Below are 11,581 nucleotides of genomic sequence, written 5' to 3'. Positions count from 1 at the left end.
TGTGGCCCTCAGTCTCTGTTATAGACTGAAACATGGTTGGTTTCAAAGGTTTGTGAAATCTAAATATTAAAAGCATCAAATACTTTGAAGCTTCCGTCTCTCAAACATCATGACGTCAGATCTTCAGGTTTTTTTCAACCTCAAACTTTTAGAAAACGTCTGAATTCATTCAGAAACGTTTTAAACTCCTGGAGGACTTTTATTTTGGTTTAGTTCTTAAAGCGTGCTTTTATTTTGGCGCCTTACCTCTACGCTGTCGTGTGTGGGCGAGGACGAGGTGGACGAGTTCTCGTGTCTCTTGGAGGTCAGGGAGGCGGAGCTTAGCTCGACGCTGCGGACCCTCTGAGCGAACTTCAGCGAGCAGACCGACTCGCTCATGTTGCCGGGCAACGGGGAGACCTGCACACAGAGGCAGCGGGTTGGAGCAGGCAGCGGCGGGAGGCGGGGCTTCGTGGCCCGGGTCTCACCTGCACCATCATCAGCGTTTTGCTGTCGCCGCTCAGGGAGTCCTGCAGCAGGTAGGTGAGGCGCGAGTTCCTGAACGGCACGTGGGCGTGCTTGCCGCGCAGCGCGCTGATGACATCACCGAGCGCCGACAGAGACTTGTTGATGCATTGAGCCTCTCGGAGCCGGCTCCCTTCGGCTCCGGACTTCCCGATCCGCTCCGAACCCGCCAGGTCCACCAGGTTCAGCCGGCCTGAAGCAGAATCTGGAGTTCAGGGAATCGTCCACCGGGGGGTGACCTCCCCTCAGGACAAACATACGAACCCTGAGTCCGGGTTCCGGTGGCGCCGTTGAAGCCGGACACGGTGATGATGAGGAGCGCGTGGGAGCGCGAGCTGTGCTCGTTCAGGTTGGTGCACGCCGTCGCTCTGTTGGCGTGACCCAGCTCGAACACCTGGACACAGACGCACGCTGGTCATCGGCTTCTTCTGTGGTTTTCAGGACGATCAGAGACCGAAGGACCAGACAGGAAGTTCTCACCCGGTTGATGTCCTCAGGACTCTGCACCGTCTTCTCCGTCAGTCCGGGGACGTAGAGCTGCCCGCTGCCGTCCGGATTCATCTTGATGTCCAGCTTGTCGGTGGGGTTCTCCCTCAGCAGGTCTCTGCAGGAACACCCCAATCAGAACGTCAGACTGTCAGAACCAAGCTCTGAAGATCAGACACCAACGACTGTGGGAACCGGGGCCAGGACCAGGGTCTGGACCTGGATCAGTTCAAGGGTCTGTTCCAGGGTTTGGACTAGGATCTAGATCAGTTCCAGGGTCAAGACCTGGGTCTGGACCAAGGTTTGGACCAGGGTTTGGACCTGGATCAGTTCAAGGACCAGGACCCACATATGGACCTGGATCGGTTCCAGAGACTGGACCAAGGTCGGGATCAGGGTCTGGATCAGTTCCAGGGTCAGGACCAACCAGATGTTTTCAGAGGCACAAACAGACCAGCGGACGTTCTTCTCTCGCCATGAAAATAACATTCCCTGTTCCTGCATAAGCCAACGTTTCCATAGGCCACGCCCACATGAAGCGTCTCACCGCAGCGTCTCGTTGTAGATCTCCACCAGGCTCACTGTGATCCTGTAGTCCCAGTCCGGAGCTTTCTCCGTCACCTCGTCAAACAGCAGGCGGAGCGCTCGCTGGTTGATACCGGGGTCGCCTTCCACGCCCTACAACACAAAAGGGGCGGAGTTTACACATTTGTTTGATGCTCAGCAGGTGTCTGGACGCTCGCCGTACCTCCATGGTGTAGGTTTTCCCAGAGCCAGTCTGTCCGTAAGCAAAAATGCAGATGTTGAAGCCGTCAATACAGGAAGTGACCAGAGACTGGACTTCCTGGAACACCTGAAGGAGAACCAGAGAGGAGACAGGTGAGGTCCCCCGAATCCCTCCGTCCCAGCAGGTACGCTGGCAGCTCACCTCCTCCTGCGAGGCCTGAGGCGGGAAGATCTTGTCCAGCTCAAAGGTCATGGTCTTTCCCTTGTTGGAGAGGTAGAGGACGGCGTCGTCTTCAGAGTCGAAGCTCAGCAGGGTTTTGGCGTCGGCGGAGTCCTGCTCCTCCTGGCTGACGGGCCGGACGCGGCAGAAGACCCGGATGTTCCCTGTGAGAGCGGACGGGACGCGAACGTTTGGAAGGCTTCAGGTGAGTTCATGGTCGGTTCCGAAACGTCTCAGACTTTCAGATCAAACTTCAAACTTCATTTCAAGTTTCTAAATACGAGTTCATCTTTTTAAATATTAGGAAATAGTTTGTTTCTTTAAACAAACAAACATCTCTTCAGTCATTCGTGGGACCGTCCCGTCAGCCGCTCGGTCCTCACCTTTCAGCCGAACCAGCTCGTTGTGGCACTTCTTCCTCAGGTTCATCTCCCGCCGGTATTTGCGCAGCAGCTCCTGGTTGGCGGTGCTCACCTCGCCGATCACCTGACAGATCTGAGACGAGCGTTAAAGTCGTGACGAGGAACTCCTCCTCCGTCCTCCTCCTGGACGCCTCACCTCCTGCTTGGCCTCGGCGATGGCCTTGTCCAGCATGAAGGGGAAGTCCTGGACCTGCCTCTTCAGACAGTTGTAGTCCGAGGTCAGAGTCCGGAGCGCCGGCTGCAGGCTCAGCAGGTTCATGCGCACACCTGCACACAACTGGTGTGTCAACGCGCAAACGCACAAACACGCAACGCCAAAGCTCCAAGACTCGGACCTGCCAGGTTCTCGTGCACGGCCTTCATTTCGCTCTCGGCTCGGATGAAGGCCTCTTCGATCACGCGGTTCTTCTCCTCCTCCAGGTTCTGCATCTCCGCCTCCAGCTGACCCTGAGCTCGCTCCATCTCGCCCTCGTAGACCAGGATCTGGAGGAGAACCGGCGACCATCAAGACGGGATTTCTCCACACGTTTAGGACTATCGGGACGACAGTTTCTATCTGACGTCACCACAGAAACCCAGATCGTCACTGGAAACGGTTTGACTGCTTTAGAGCTCAGAGGAGTTTAGAGTTCACATAACTCTGGATTAGAGATGCTTTTCTTTATGTGAAGAGATTTTTATTAAAATGTTGGGTTTGGTTTTTACTTTAGTCGACTGTTTTTCCACATTCTTTTTCTTATGTGCTAAGGATTGGTACCAGAACTCTGTGCCAAGTTGGTTCTGGCGCCGGTGTGTGTACCACTACCAGCACTGAGGTAAACAGTACTACTGGTACCGTATTAAACTGTGGAATTTGCTGCTATATTCGTTTCTATGCTTCGTTTCAAACACTTCAGAGTGGGTGAAGCTCTGAGGGGGGCGGAGCTTCCATCAAAATACCGAAGTGAAAATCATCTGCAGTTCTGAGCAAAAGGTTCCAATTCATCGACCTGATGTGAAAGCGGCGCTGCCGTGCCGACTGACACAGAAATACAGCATCTTAGCTGCACTCCAGCGCCCCCCTCCCCCGCCACGCTGCTGTTTAACGTTATTGGGGAAACATTTTCTGTTTTTGTCATTTTTGAAGCTCCGGATCGAGCTCCGTTTAGGCACCGGATCCAAACGGTTCCTGATTCCTGCTGAGCATTTCCACCCACATGGTTTGGTGCTCCTGTGGCGCTCAGACAGCCTCCACTCGGCCCGGGACGGAGATTAGAGAATGTTTCGCTCTTCTCGCCCTGAGCTGGCCGTCTGCGTTCAGCTCAGTCAGGCGTCCGGTTGGCCGTGGATTCCTCGCTAAAGTGAAGTTTGCCCGTTTTAGTAGCTCATCCTTAAAGTGAAGTTCATGAGAAATGCGGAGCTCTGGGAACATCTGGGAAGTTTGGATTTGCTGGAACGTTCTAAGGCTTCCCAGTTCAAACCACATTTCCCAGAATGCTTCATTCCTGCAGACCTTCATCTACGATTCTTACATTCTTGTTTAATGTTGAGTTTGAGTTTACCAGTGAAGAGCTTCTGAACTAACACAAAACCTCAGGGGGGGGGGGTTTCTGTACATCCTATGGATATCACCGACGCCACAGAGGGGGGGAGGGGCCAACCTGAGATAACCTGGGGGCCTTGCCGTCACCCCTCCCACCAGCCGTTCGGAGAAGAGCGACATTTCTGTGATGGAGGCGGAGCTACACCCAAACAGACGAGAGCTGCGTTCATGACTCCGCCCAGGATTCAGTGACCGTGGCGCTCCACGGCGCCCTCTGCTGATGTTACCTGAGTCCGGAGCTGCGTGCACGTCCTCTGCGACTCGCGCAGCTGCGTCTCCAGCTCCTGCAGCTGCTGCCTCTGCACGCGCAGCTGCTCCTGCAGGGCGCCGTTCTGCGTCTGCAGGTCCACCAGGGCTTTCTGCGACCCCGCCGAGTCCACCTCCACCGTCTGCAACACGCGAGGAGGAAACAGGTCTGTTAGTTCCTACAGATACTTCCCGACTTCCTGCAGATCAGCAGCTGGTGTCTGTGGAGCTCCTCAGGGCTCCGTTCTTTGACCCTTCGTGTTTTCAGTGTTCATACTTTAACTTTTGGTATTTTTAAGAGACTTCTGTCATTTCTGATGACTCAGAAATAGCAACAACAGATCATACTGAACAGTCGGTGAGTCAGCTTGTTTTTTTTTTATTGTTTTATCTGTTTAATGAGACTTTTATCGTGTTTGTCTGTTTAATCATTTTATCCATGTTTAATTTTATGCTTTAAGATGATAAATATGATGAAATTAATTGAAATGTTCTGGTTGTCGAGGTTTGATGGTTCAAAACCTTCTAAACTTTATTGTTTGGTCTCCCCACCTGGACTCTGGGGGCCGTCGCTGCCTGTCTGACGAGTCCCTCCTCACACTCCTGCAGGCGGAGGCGGAGCTTCTGTTCCGCCTCCGCCTGTCTGCCCTTCCATTGGTCCAGCTGCCTCCGGCTGTCGTCCAGCTGCCTCTGGAGGAGCTCCGTCCTGCAGCTCTTCTCCTGCAGCTCCTGCTCCAGCTGCAGCAGCCGCTGCTCCCTCTGCCGGGCCCGGCTCTCCCAACGGGACGCCTCCCGCCACAGATCGCCCGCTTCCTGCAGGAGGCGTTCAGGGTCAGCGGGAGCAGAGGACGGACGTACACTGAGGAGTGTGGGGGTGGGGCTCACCTGGCTGCAGGCTTCTGCCGACTCCGCCTTCTGAAGCTCTGAGCACCTGCATGACTTCAGCTCCTGCTTCAGCCGTTGGTTCTCCACCAGCAGCCGCTCCAGCTGCTTCTCCAGGTCTGTCGCCCCCTAGAGGACACAGGACACATCATTAACCCTGTGGGTCCCTGCAGCAGGAAGAGCTCACATCCTCCTGAAATCTGAGGTTTCTGTGGTGCTTCTGCGTATCAGCCACGCCCCCTCCCACCATCAGACACAGTTCAGCTGAAACGTTCACGTGCTCAGCTTCATTTATGTAACTCAGCCTCAATATTCTGATGAGGTCAAACTGCAGCAGAGTTCTCTGAAACGACCTGCAGAACCGACTCACCAGCTCAGAGCGGAGTCTCTCCACCTCCTGAGTCTGATCCAGCAGCTTCTCCTCCAGCTCCTTCACCTGCACACAGGTTCACACTGATGCATCATGGGGGATCACTGAGCCGAGTCATCAGATTCTGGACTACAGAGCTGCAGGCCGAAGCTGCTGCTGGATCGGAACCAACTCAGATGCTGAAATGACTTATTCTCAGTGCAGCTGTCCTTCGGTTATTACCTTCTGAAAATAAGCTGCTATAGAAAAAATTATTTTATAAGTTTTTATAATAATTCTGGATGTTTTAAGGCAGTAAAACTCATTACTCTTTTCTCAGACGGACACGAACATTTTCACACTTTTTCTCTCCTTTAAACTCAAAGTTCAAACCTGGATAGAAAACAGATCGAGGATTAGAGAGAAAGATCAAAGATTTATGTCGATGTGACGACCTGAACACATCCAGGAGGTGGACTGACAGTCTGGAGCCAATCAGGACGCAGAACACGGAGGCGGTAAAAAACTTAGAGCTGCGTTCACAACAAACACAAACGACACAATTTGCTGCTCGATGCTCGTCTGAAAATGTGTTCATGAACGTGGCGCTCCTGCTGCGTGTGGGAGGAGCTTCAGTCACAGGTTTTTAGTCTTATTCTTACAGGTACGATACCTGTGCAAGTACAGGTGTGCTCCCTTTAAAAGAATGTTACCTGCACAGGTGTGCTACCTGCACAGGTGTGCTACCTGCTCAGGTGCGTTACCTGTCCACTCACCTGAGAGTGCAGCTGCTTAACAAGCTGCTTTTCTTCTGCACAGCTGAAAGTCCTCGACGGTTCACTGGGCTGAAACAGCTTCACACCTGAACACAGACACGCCGCAGTCAGTCGCCGCCGCACCTGGACGCTCACACAGAGTGGACCTCACCATTGGGCGCAGCCGACCGCAGCTCCTCCTGCAGCGCCTGGACGCCTCCGCCCGCCTTCGGCTGGATGCTGTGCTGCAGCTGCTGTACCAGCAGGTGGCGGGCGACTTCCTCGGAGCGAAGACGGGACTGAAACTCGCACACTTTGTCCTGCAGAGTCTGAACAGAAACAGCTGCAGGTTTGAGCGGGAAAAGGACGCTTCCTCTGAAATGTGAGGTCATCTCTACGAGCTCTGTGGATGGAGACCACGTCTACAGAGAAGAACAGAGAGTACGTTTACATTGACGGGAGTCCACAAGCAGAACCAGGCCACCTTCTGGAAACAGAATGGAAAGATGGGAGAAGACGTCGTGAAGGAGAGAGAACTGGATCAGAACACTGGATCAGAACACTGGATCAGAACACTGGATCAGAACACTGGATCAGAACACTGGATCAGAACACTGGATCAGAACACTGGATCATCAGTTTGCTCTTTCAACGTCTCTGTTCCGTTCTCTGATCTGACATGAACTCTGACCTCTACATCTTGTGTTTGAAGTTGAGTAAAGTTAGAACATTTCCCCCTACAGGCAGAGACAGGAACTGCAGGATCAAACGCTGACCTCTACAGGCCACCACAGGAACTACAACCGTCCTTCTGGAGCAGATTTCTGTTTTCTCCTCATGTTCTGAAGGTTGTTGACCTCAATACTTCATCTGCTTCTGTCACACTCAGAGGAGCGACAGCCAATCAGCTCTTGAGTCAGACATCTTGCTGACCGAAGTCCTCCTGAGGCGACAGAAGCTCCGTCAGCTGAACGCTGTCGGGTCAGCTGCATCAGCAGCCGGCCGGCGAGCGCGCAGACATGCGCAGGCGGCGAGTCTGGCTGGGTGGTCTTTTACCTGTATGAGCAGCTGCTGGCTGCTGGCGTCGCTGAGCTCGGCGGTCAGAGAGGGGCGCTGTGAGAAGGGGGTGGAGGGCAGAGGCAGGAAGGAGCTTTCATCTTCACCATCACTCATGAAGAAGTCCAGCGAGCTGGCTGCAGACACAGGGGGGCAAACAGAGGGGGCATGAGGCATCCCAAAACAGAGCTGAACCGTAAGCAGATGGGAAAGTGATGAGAGGGAAACAAAGGAGCAGATTCTTTTTCCTCGCCACATTCCTGCTGAACGCCATGGAAACTGGTTCCACCAGATAACAGCTCCTGACACATTAACCTGCTCAGTCCATGAGGGTTTCTGTACACCTCCTCAGTGAAACTTCTGCCAACGACCCACATTTAAAAAAAAGAACTTCAATGGAAACACTAAGCCTCACACACGTTCTCATTCATGTGTGTTTGCGGGGACCAGACGAGGACCTTGAACTCCGGATTTTTAAAATCCTTTAAGGTGAAGTTCTTCCCTTCAGCCTCATTAACATCCAAACCAAAAGCCTGAAGGAATCCGGGTTAATTCACTGCACGGGAAATCCTTCAGGATCCAGTTGATCCAGTTTGTTTACAGACTTCAGCTCAGATTTAGTCTTTCCAAAATAAAAGCTTTTGTTTTATTTAACCTTTGAATTCATATCAAACTTTTCAGATATTTTTAAAATAATTCGCTCCAAGAAACTCAAGAAAAAACATTTTAGAAAATATTTAACTGAAAAAACAAACTAAACGAAAAAAATACAATGATAGAACCAGTATAAAAAAAACAAACAATAAATAAAAACAAATCTACTGTTCTAAGCAAATGAGCATTTGATTAGAATTTTTTTCCTGAAATTTAAAACAAAAAACAAAAGATATTTTGCCTTCAGAGGCTGTCAGTAAATTTTACAACTCAACCTGAAAGTTTTTTAATATCCAACAGATAATTTAGAACAAAATAATCACTTCAAACCCAAAAAACAGCTCAATAAAATCCACTAATCGCTTCAAAATAAAGCTTCAAGCAGCATTGATATCCAGCCTGAAGCAGCTGGAGGTAACATCACGTTAATCTACCGTCACTTCAGCAGCAGACGGCAGCTCGCCTCGCTCTGTCGGGTAAACAAACAAACAAACAAACGTAGAGAAAAAGCCCCAAAACAAATCAGAATTTAGAAAAATAAAAATAAACAGAAAAGATATTATTTATTCACTTTCTCGACCGTTCCTGTTTTCCTTTAGAACCAGACTGTCAAACTCAATCAGACAGGATTCCAAAACCCAAAACACAACAGGATAAACATTTACTGAACACTCTAAACTACATTTATAAAACTGTAACATTTTAACATAATTCTGAATACTAAAAACTCAGGAATATTAATCCAGAATAAATCAACTTAAACCTTAAATAACTTTCAATATTTTACTCTCCATAAAAATATATTTTGTCAAAATTATACAATTTAGAAATGAGCTCAAGATAACATCGGGTCATTAATAACAATAAAATAAAATGATCTGGAGGGCCGGATAGAATTACCTGGAGGGCCGGATCCGGCCCCCGGGCCTTGACTTTGATATGTGTTCTTTAGACAGTCCTGCATTTATAAATACAGAAAAGATTTTTCTGATTTTATTTGATTATTTTTGTCAAACTTGAATCAAAAACAAAAGATTCTGTTTGAAGTCAAATATTTTGATCAATACCTTCAGTAATAATCACCATGTGGAGATTAGGCTTCCTTCCTGTGCCCTTCAAAATAAAATCCACGTTTCAAAAAACACCTGGATCTCCTGAGACTTCGGTTTTGTCCTCCGACGGTCTTCAAAACCAAAATGTAAATCATCAAACAAACGCTTCATTTCTCGATTCTCTGGGGAATTCAGACACTTTGATGATTCCAGTGAGCCGTCTCTCTAACAGCAAACCGACAAACATGTTCCATAACCAGTTTCTGGTCAATCAGGACTTCCTCAGGAAAACTGTTCAGACTCACGGCGGCGTTCTGCGCATGTTCCCGCCGCTCTCCCTGAGAACAAACAAGCTCCTCCACAAAAGAGGCTGAAGCAGCAAACAAAAGCTCCAGTGTTTGTTCACCTGATCCGTCTACACAGTCCACGGCCCCATCAGCTGATGAGACCCCCGCCGGCGGGAAACTCCACACCAGACAGACTCAGCCCGACTCCTTCAGCTCACCTGTCGGACCCCCCCGCGCTCCCATGCTCTCATTCACACGCTCAGGTGCGACTCACCTGTCGCTCAGCCGTCATGAAGAGGAATGCGGCTCGGCTGAACTTCTCCCTCCCCGCCCTCCCCACTCACCGTCCAATGAAACGTCCTTCTTCCAGAGCTCCTGCAGGCAGGGGGCGTGGCCAATGTCCCAGGTCTTTCTGGTGCTGAACATGACCGCAGGGCTGAGCAGAGCGCTGGACCGCTGGACCGGCTGCAGACACAGAGGGACACGGGTCAAACCGGACCCCCACAGGAACAGACTCCACCCCGTTTAACACAGAAGCAGCTTCACCTGGAAGCCCCGCCCTCAAAGCAAGATCTGTCCCTTAACCCTTTAACACCTGAGACGTCACAAGTGATGCTTAAACACAAAACCTTTGTAACTTTTCAGCCGTTAACATGATCGTTCCAGTAGATTGTGAAGAGCGGCTCAAAGTTACAGTAAATCAAAAGAAACACTGGAGCTCCGGTCCAAAACCGTCCCGATGGAGCCACGAACCACCATGACGGATAAACCACTTTCCCTCCTCCGGATGTAAACCCAATCAGAGCCGTTTCCCGCCCTCCTCTGCAAGCGTCAGCAGAAGAGTTCACCAGCGTCAGAAGCATTTAGAAAAACTCCACAGGCGACCCATCGACCCGAATCCAGGCCAAAAACGAAGCCTGAAGTGGGCGAGACTGTTGACTGGAGTTTGGGGCACCCACCTGCCAATCAAAGAAACTCCTCCCCCCAAAAAGGTAAAATCCAAATAAATAAAACAAACATTTAACAGGAAGACAGCATCCTATGCTTTTATTGTGAAAAGCCTCCTTCCTCCGGGCTGGACGATAAATCGTTATAATCGATTCATTAGAAATTGTTGTTTTAGACAATTTTATTTTTTGAAAAATCAAGATTTTTATTTCCAGCCCTCTTGGGCTTCCGTAGTTCGGGGTAAAGTCAGTCTCTTGTAAACAGACATGAACGCTGCAGATCGCAGAGGAGATTCTTCAGTCAGGCAGAGACAGAAAGCTGGTTTGCAAAAATCGAGAAGCCCCCACCTCCCCCACCCCCTCGCTTTGCTAATCGTCTCCATGCTAACGTCTCCATGCTAACGTCTCTGTGTAGCCGTTAGCTCTTTGGCTGACGCAGCAGCGGGACATGCAGTGATTTATTACAGGATCCAGACGGATCTGGAGGATAACGCTGCTGGTCTACAGCAGCAACAGAACATTTAATAAACGTGTTGAAGACAGTCCTGTGGTTACACACCGGCGCTAGCATGCTACGATACTAGCTGCTAATGCTAACGAGCTGTAACATGTGTAAACAAGATCAGTTGAAAGTCGAGTTTATGTCTTAAGACATGGTGGATAAACATAATTCATAGTACATTTATAATACCATGAATATGAATACAGACATGAATCCACTTTGTTCTATTTGGAGTCTGTAATAACACTCAAAGTTTTTCGTAAAATAAGGTAATAATTTGTCCAGTAAAAAAAAAAATATCGTTTTGATTTCCTTTTATCTTGTGGCCAACTTGACTGGTGCGTCAAAAACTAGATTTGTTCTCTGGAGCTCTGACTTCAAACCACACACAGCAACATCCGTTTGAAGGCCGTTTCCAAAAGTTCTCTGCTGAATGATTATTTTATTTCTCTTTACAGGATGCTAAAGCTAGCATTAGCTCCCAAAACACCTGCTGCTTTGTTCTATAAACATCTTTACAGCTCGAATTTAGATAAAGTTTGTCTTTGAGACAGAGTTCAAAATGTTCCGTCTTTTGTAACATTTGTTAAAAAAAAACTAAAATTAGAGAGGGAAAAAAATCAATTAAAATTAAAAAAAAATTAGACATTAGATATTTTTAATCTCTACATTGTAATTTAGTAAAACTTTATTTAATGCTGAAACGATGCCTAGACCAGAGGTCGGCGACCTTTAACAGTACAAGAGCCATTTGGGTTTGTTTTCTACTGATCAAAACCTACAAGCAGCCGAATAGTTTTACTTTAGTATTTAGGAAATTTGGATTCTGTAAATATTGTCAGGGAAGCAGCAACACCTTCGGGTTCCACCTGGAGGTTTAATAACTCTCTGTTAAAAGATCAAGAGTTTAT

The 11,581-nt window shown here is 49.2% G+C and overlaps 1 protein-coding gene across 8 annotated transcripts in view; it reads right to left on the bottom strand.

Moving 5' to 3' along the window:
• Window positions 1-11,581, bottom strand: part of kifc3 (kinesin family member C3) — a 43,180-nt gene that overhangs the window by 4,515 nt on the left and 27,084 nt on the right. For 6 of the 8 annotated variants that reach the window (XM_024296082.2, XM_024296077.2, XM_024296079.2 and 3 more), the window contains exons 2-19: window positions 9,566-9,686; window positions 7,229-7,365; window positions 6,345-6,501; window positions 6,194-6,279; window positions 5,439-5,504; window positions 5,072-5,197; window positions 4,739-4,999; window positions 4,168-4,329; window positions 2,694-2,841; window positions 2,495-2,625; window positions 2,320-2,431; window positions 1,919-2,100; window positions 1,739-1,843; window positions 1,538-1,668; window positions 985-1,108; window positions 769-898; window positions 468-697; window positions 247-399 (exon numbers count right to left, since the gene is read on the bottom strand). In XM_024296082.2, the coding sequence (XP_024151850.1) occupies window positions 247-399; window positions 468-697; window positions 769-898; window positions 985-1,108; window positions 1,538-1,668; window positions 1,739-1,843; window positions 1,919-2,100; window positions 2,320-2,431; window positions 2,495-2,625; window positions 2,694-2,841; window positions 4,168-4,329; window positions 4,739-4,999; window positions 5,072-5,197; window positions 5,439-5,504; window positions 6,194-6,279; window positions 6,345-6,501; window positions 7,229-7,365; window positions 9,566-9,647 (2,523 nt within the window). In that variant the 5' untranslated portion in view covers window positions 9,648-9,686. Of the gene's footprint in view, window positions 1-246; window positions 400-467; window positions 698-768; window positions 899-984; window positions 1,109-1,537; window positions 1,669-1,738; window positions 1,844-1,918; window positions 2,101-2,319; window positions 2,432-2,494; window positions 2,626-2,693; window positions 2,842-4,167; window positions 4,330-4,738; window positions 5,000-5,071; window positions 5,198-5,438; window positions 5,505-6,193; window positions 6,280-6,344; window positions 6,502-7,228; window positions 7,366-8,782; window positions 8,862-8,949; window positions 9,402-9,565; window positions 9,687-11,581 lie in introns of those variants that run through there. The other 2 variants (XM_036211387.1, XM_024296084.1) reach the window with 2 other exon arrangements.

Source organism: Oryzias melastigma, linkage group LG3 (genome assembly GCF_002922805.2).
Source record: "Oryzias melastigma strain HK-1 linkage group LG3, ASM292280v2, whole genome shotgun sequence".
Taxonomy (NCBI): domain Eukaryota; kingdom Metazoa; phylum Chordata; class Actinopteri; order Beloniformes; family Adrianichthyidae; genus Oryzias; species Oryzias melastigma.
Note: the sequence above shows the minus strand (reverse complement) of the source record. Positions and strands in the feature narration are given on the sequence as shown.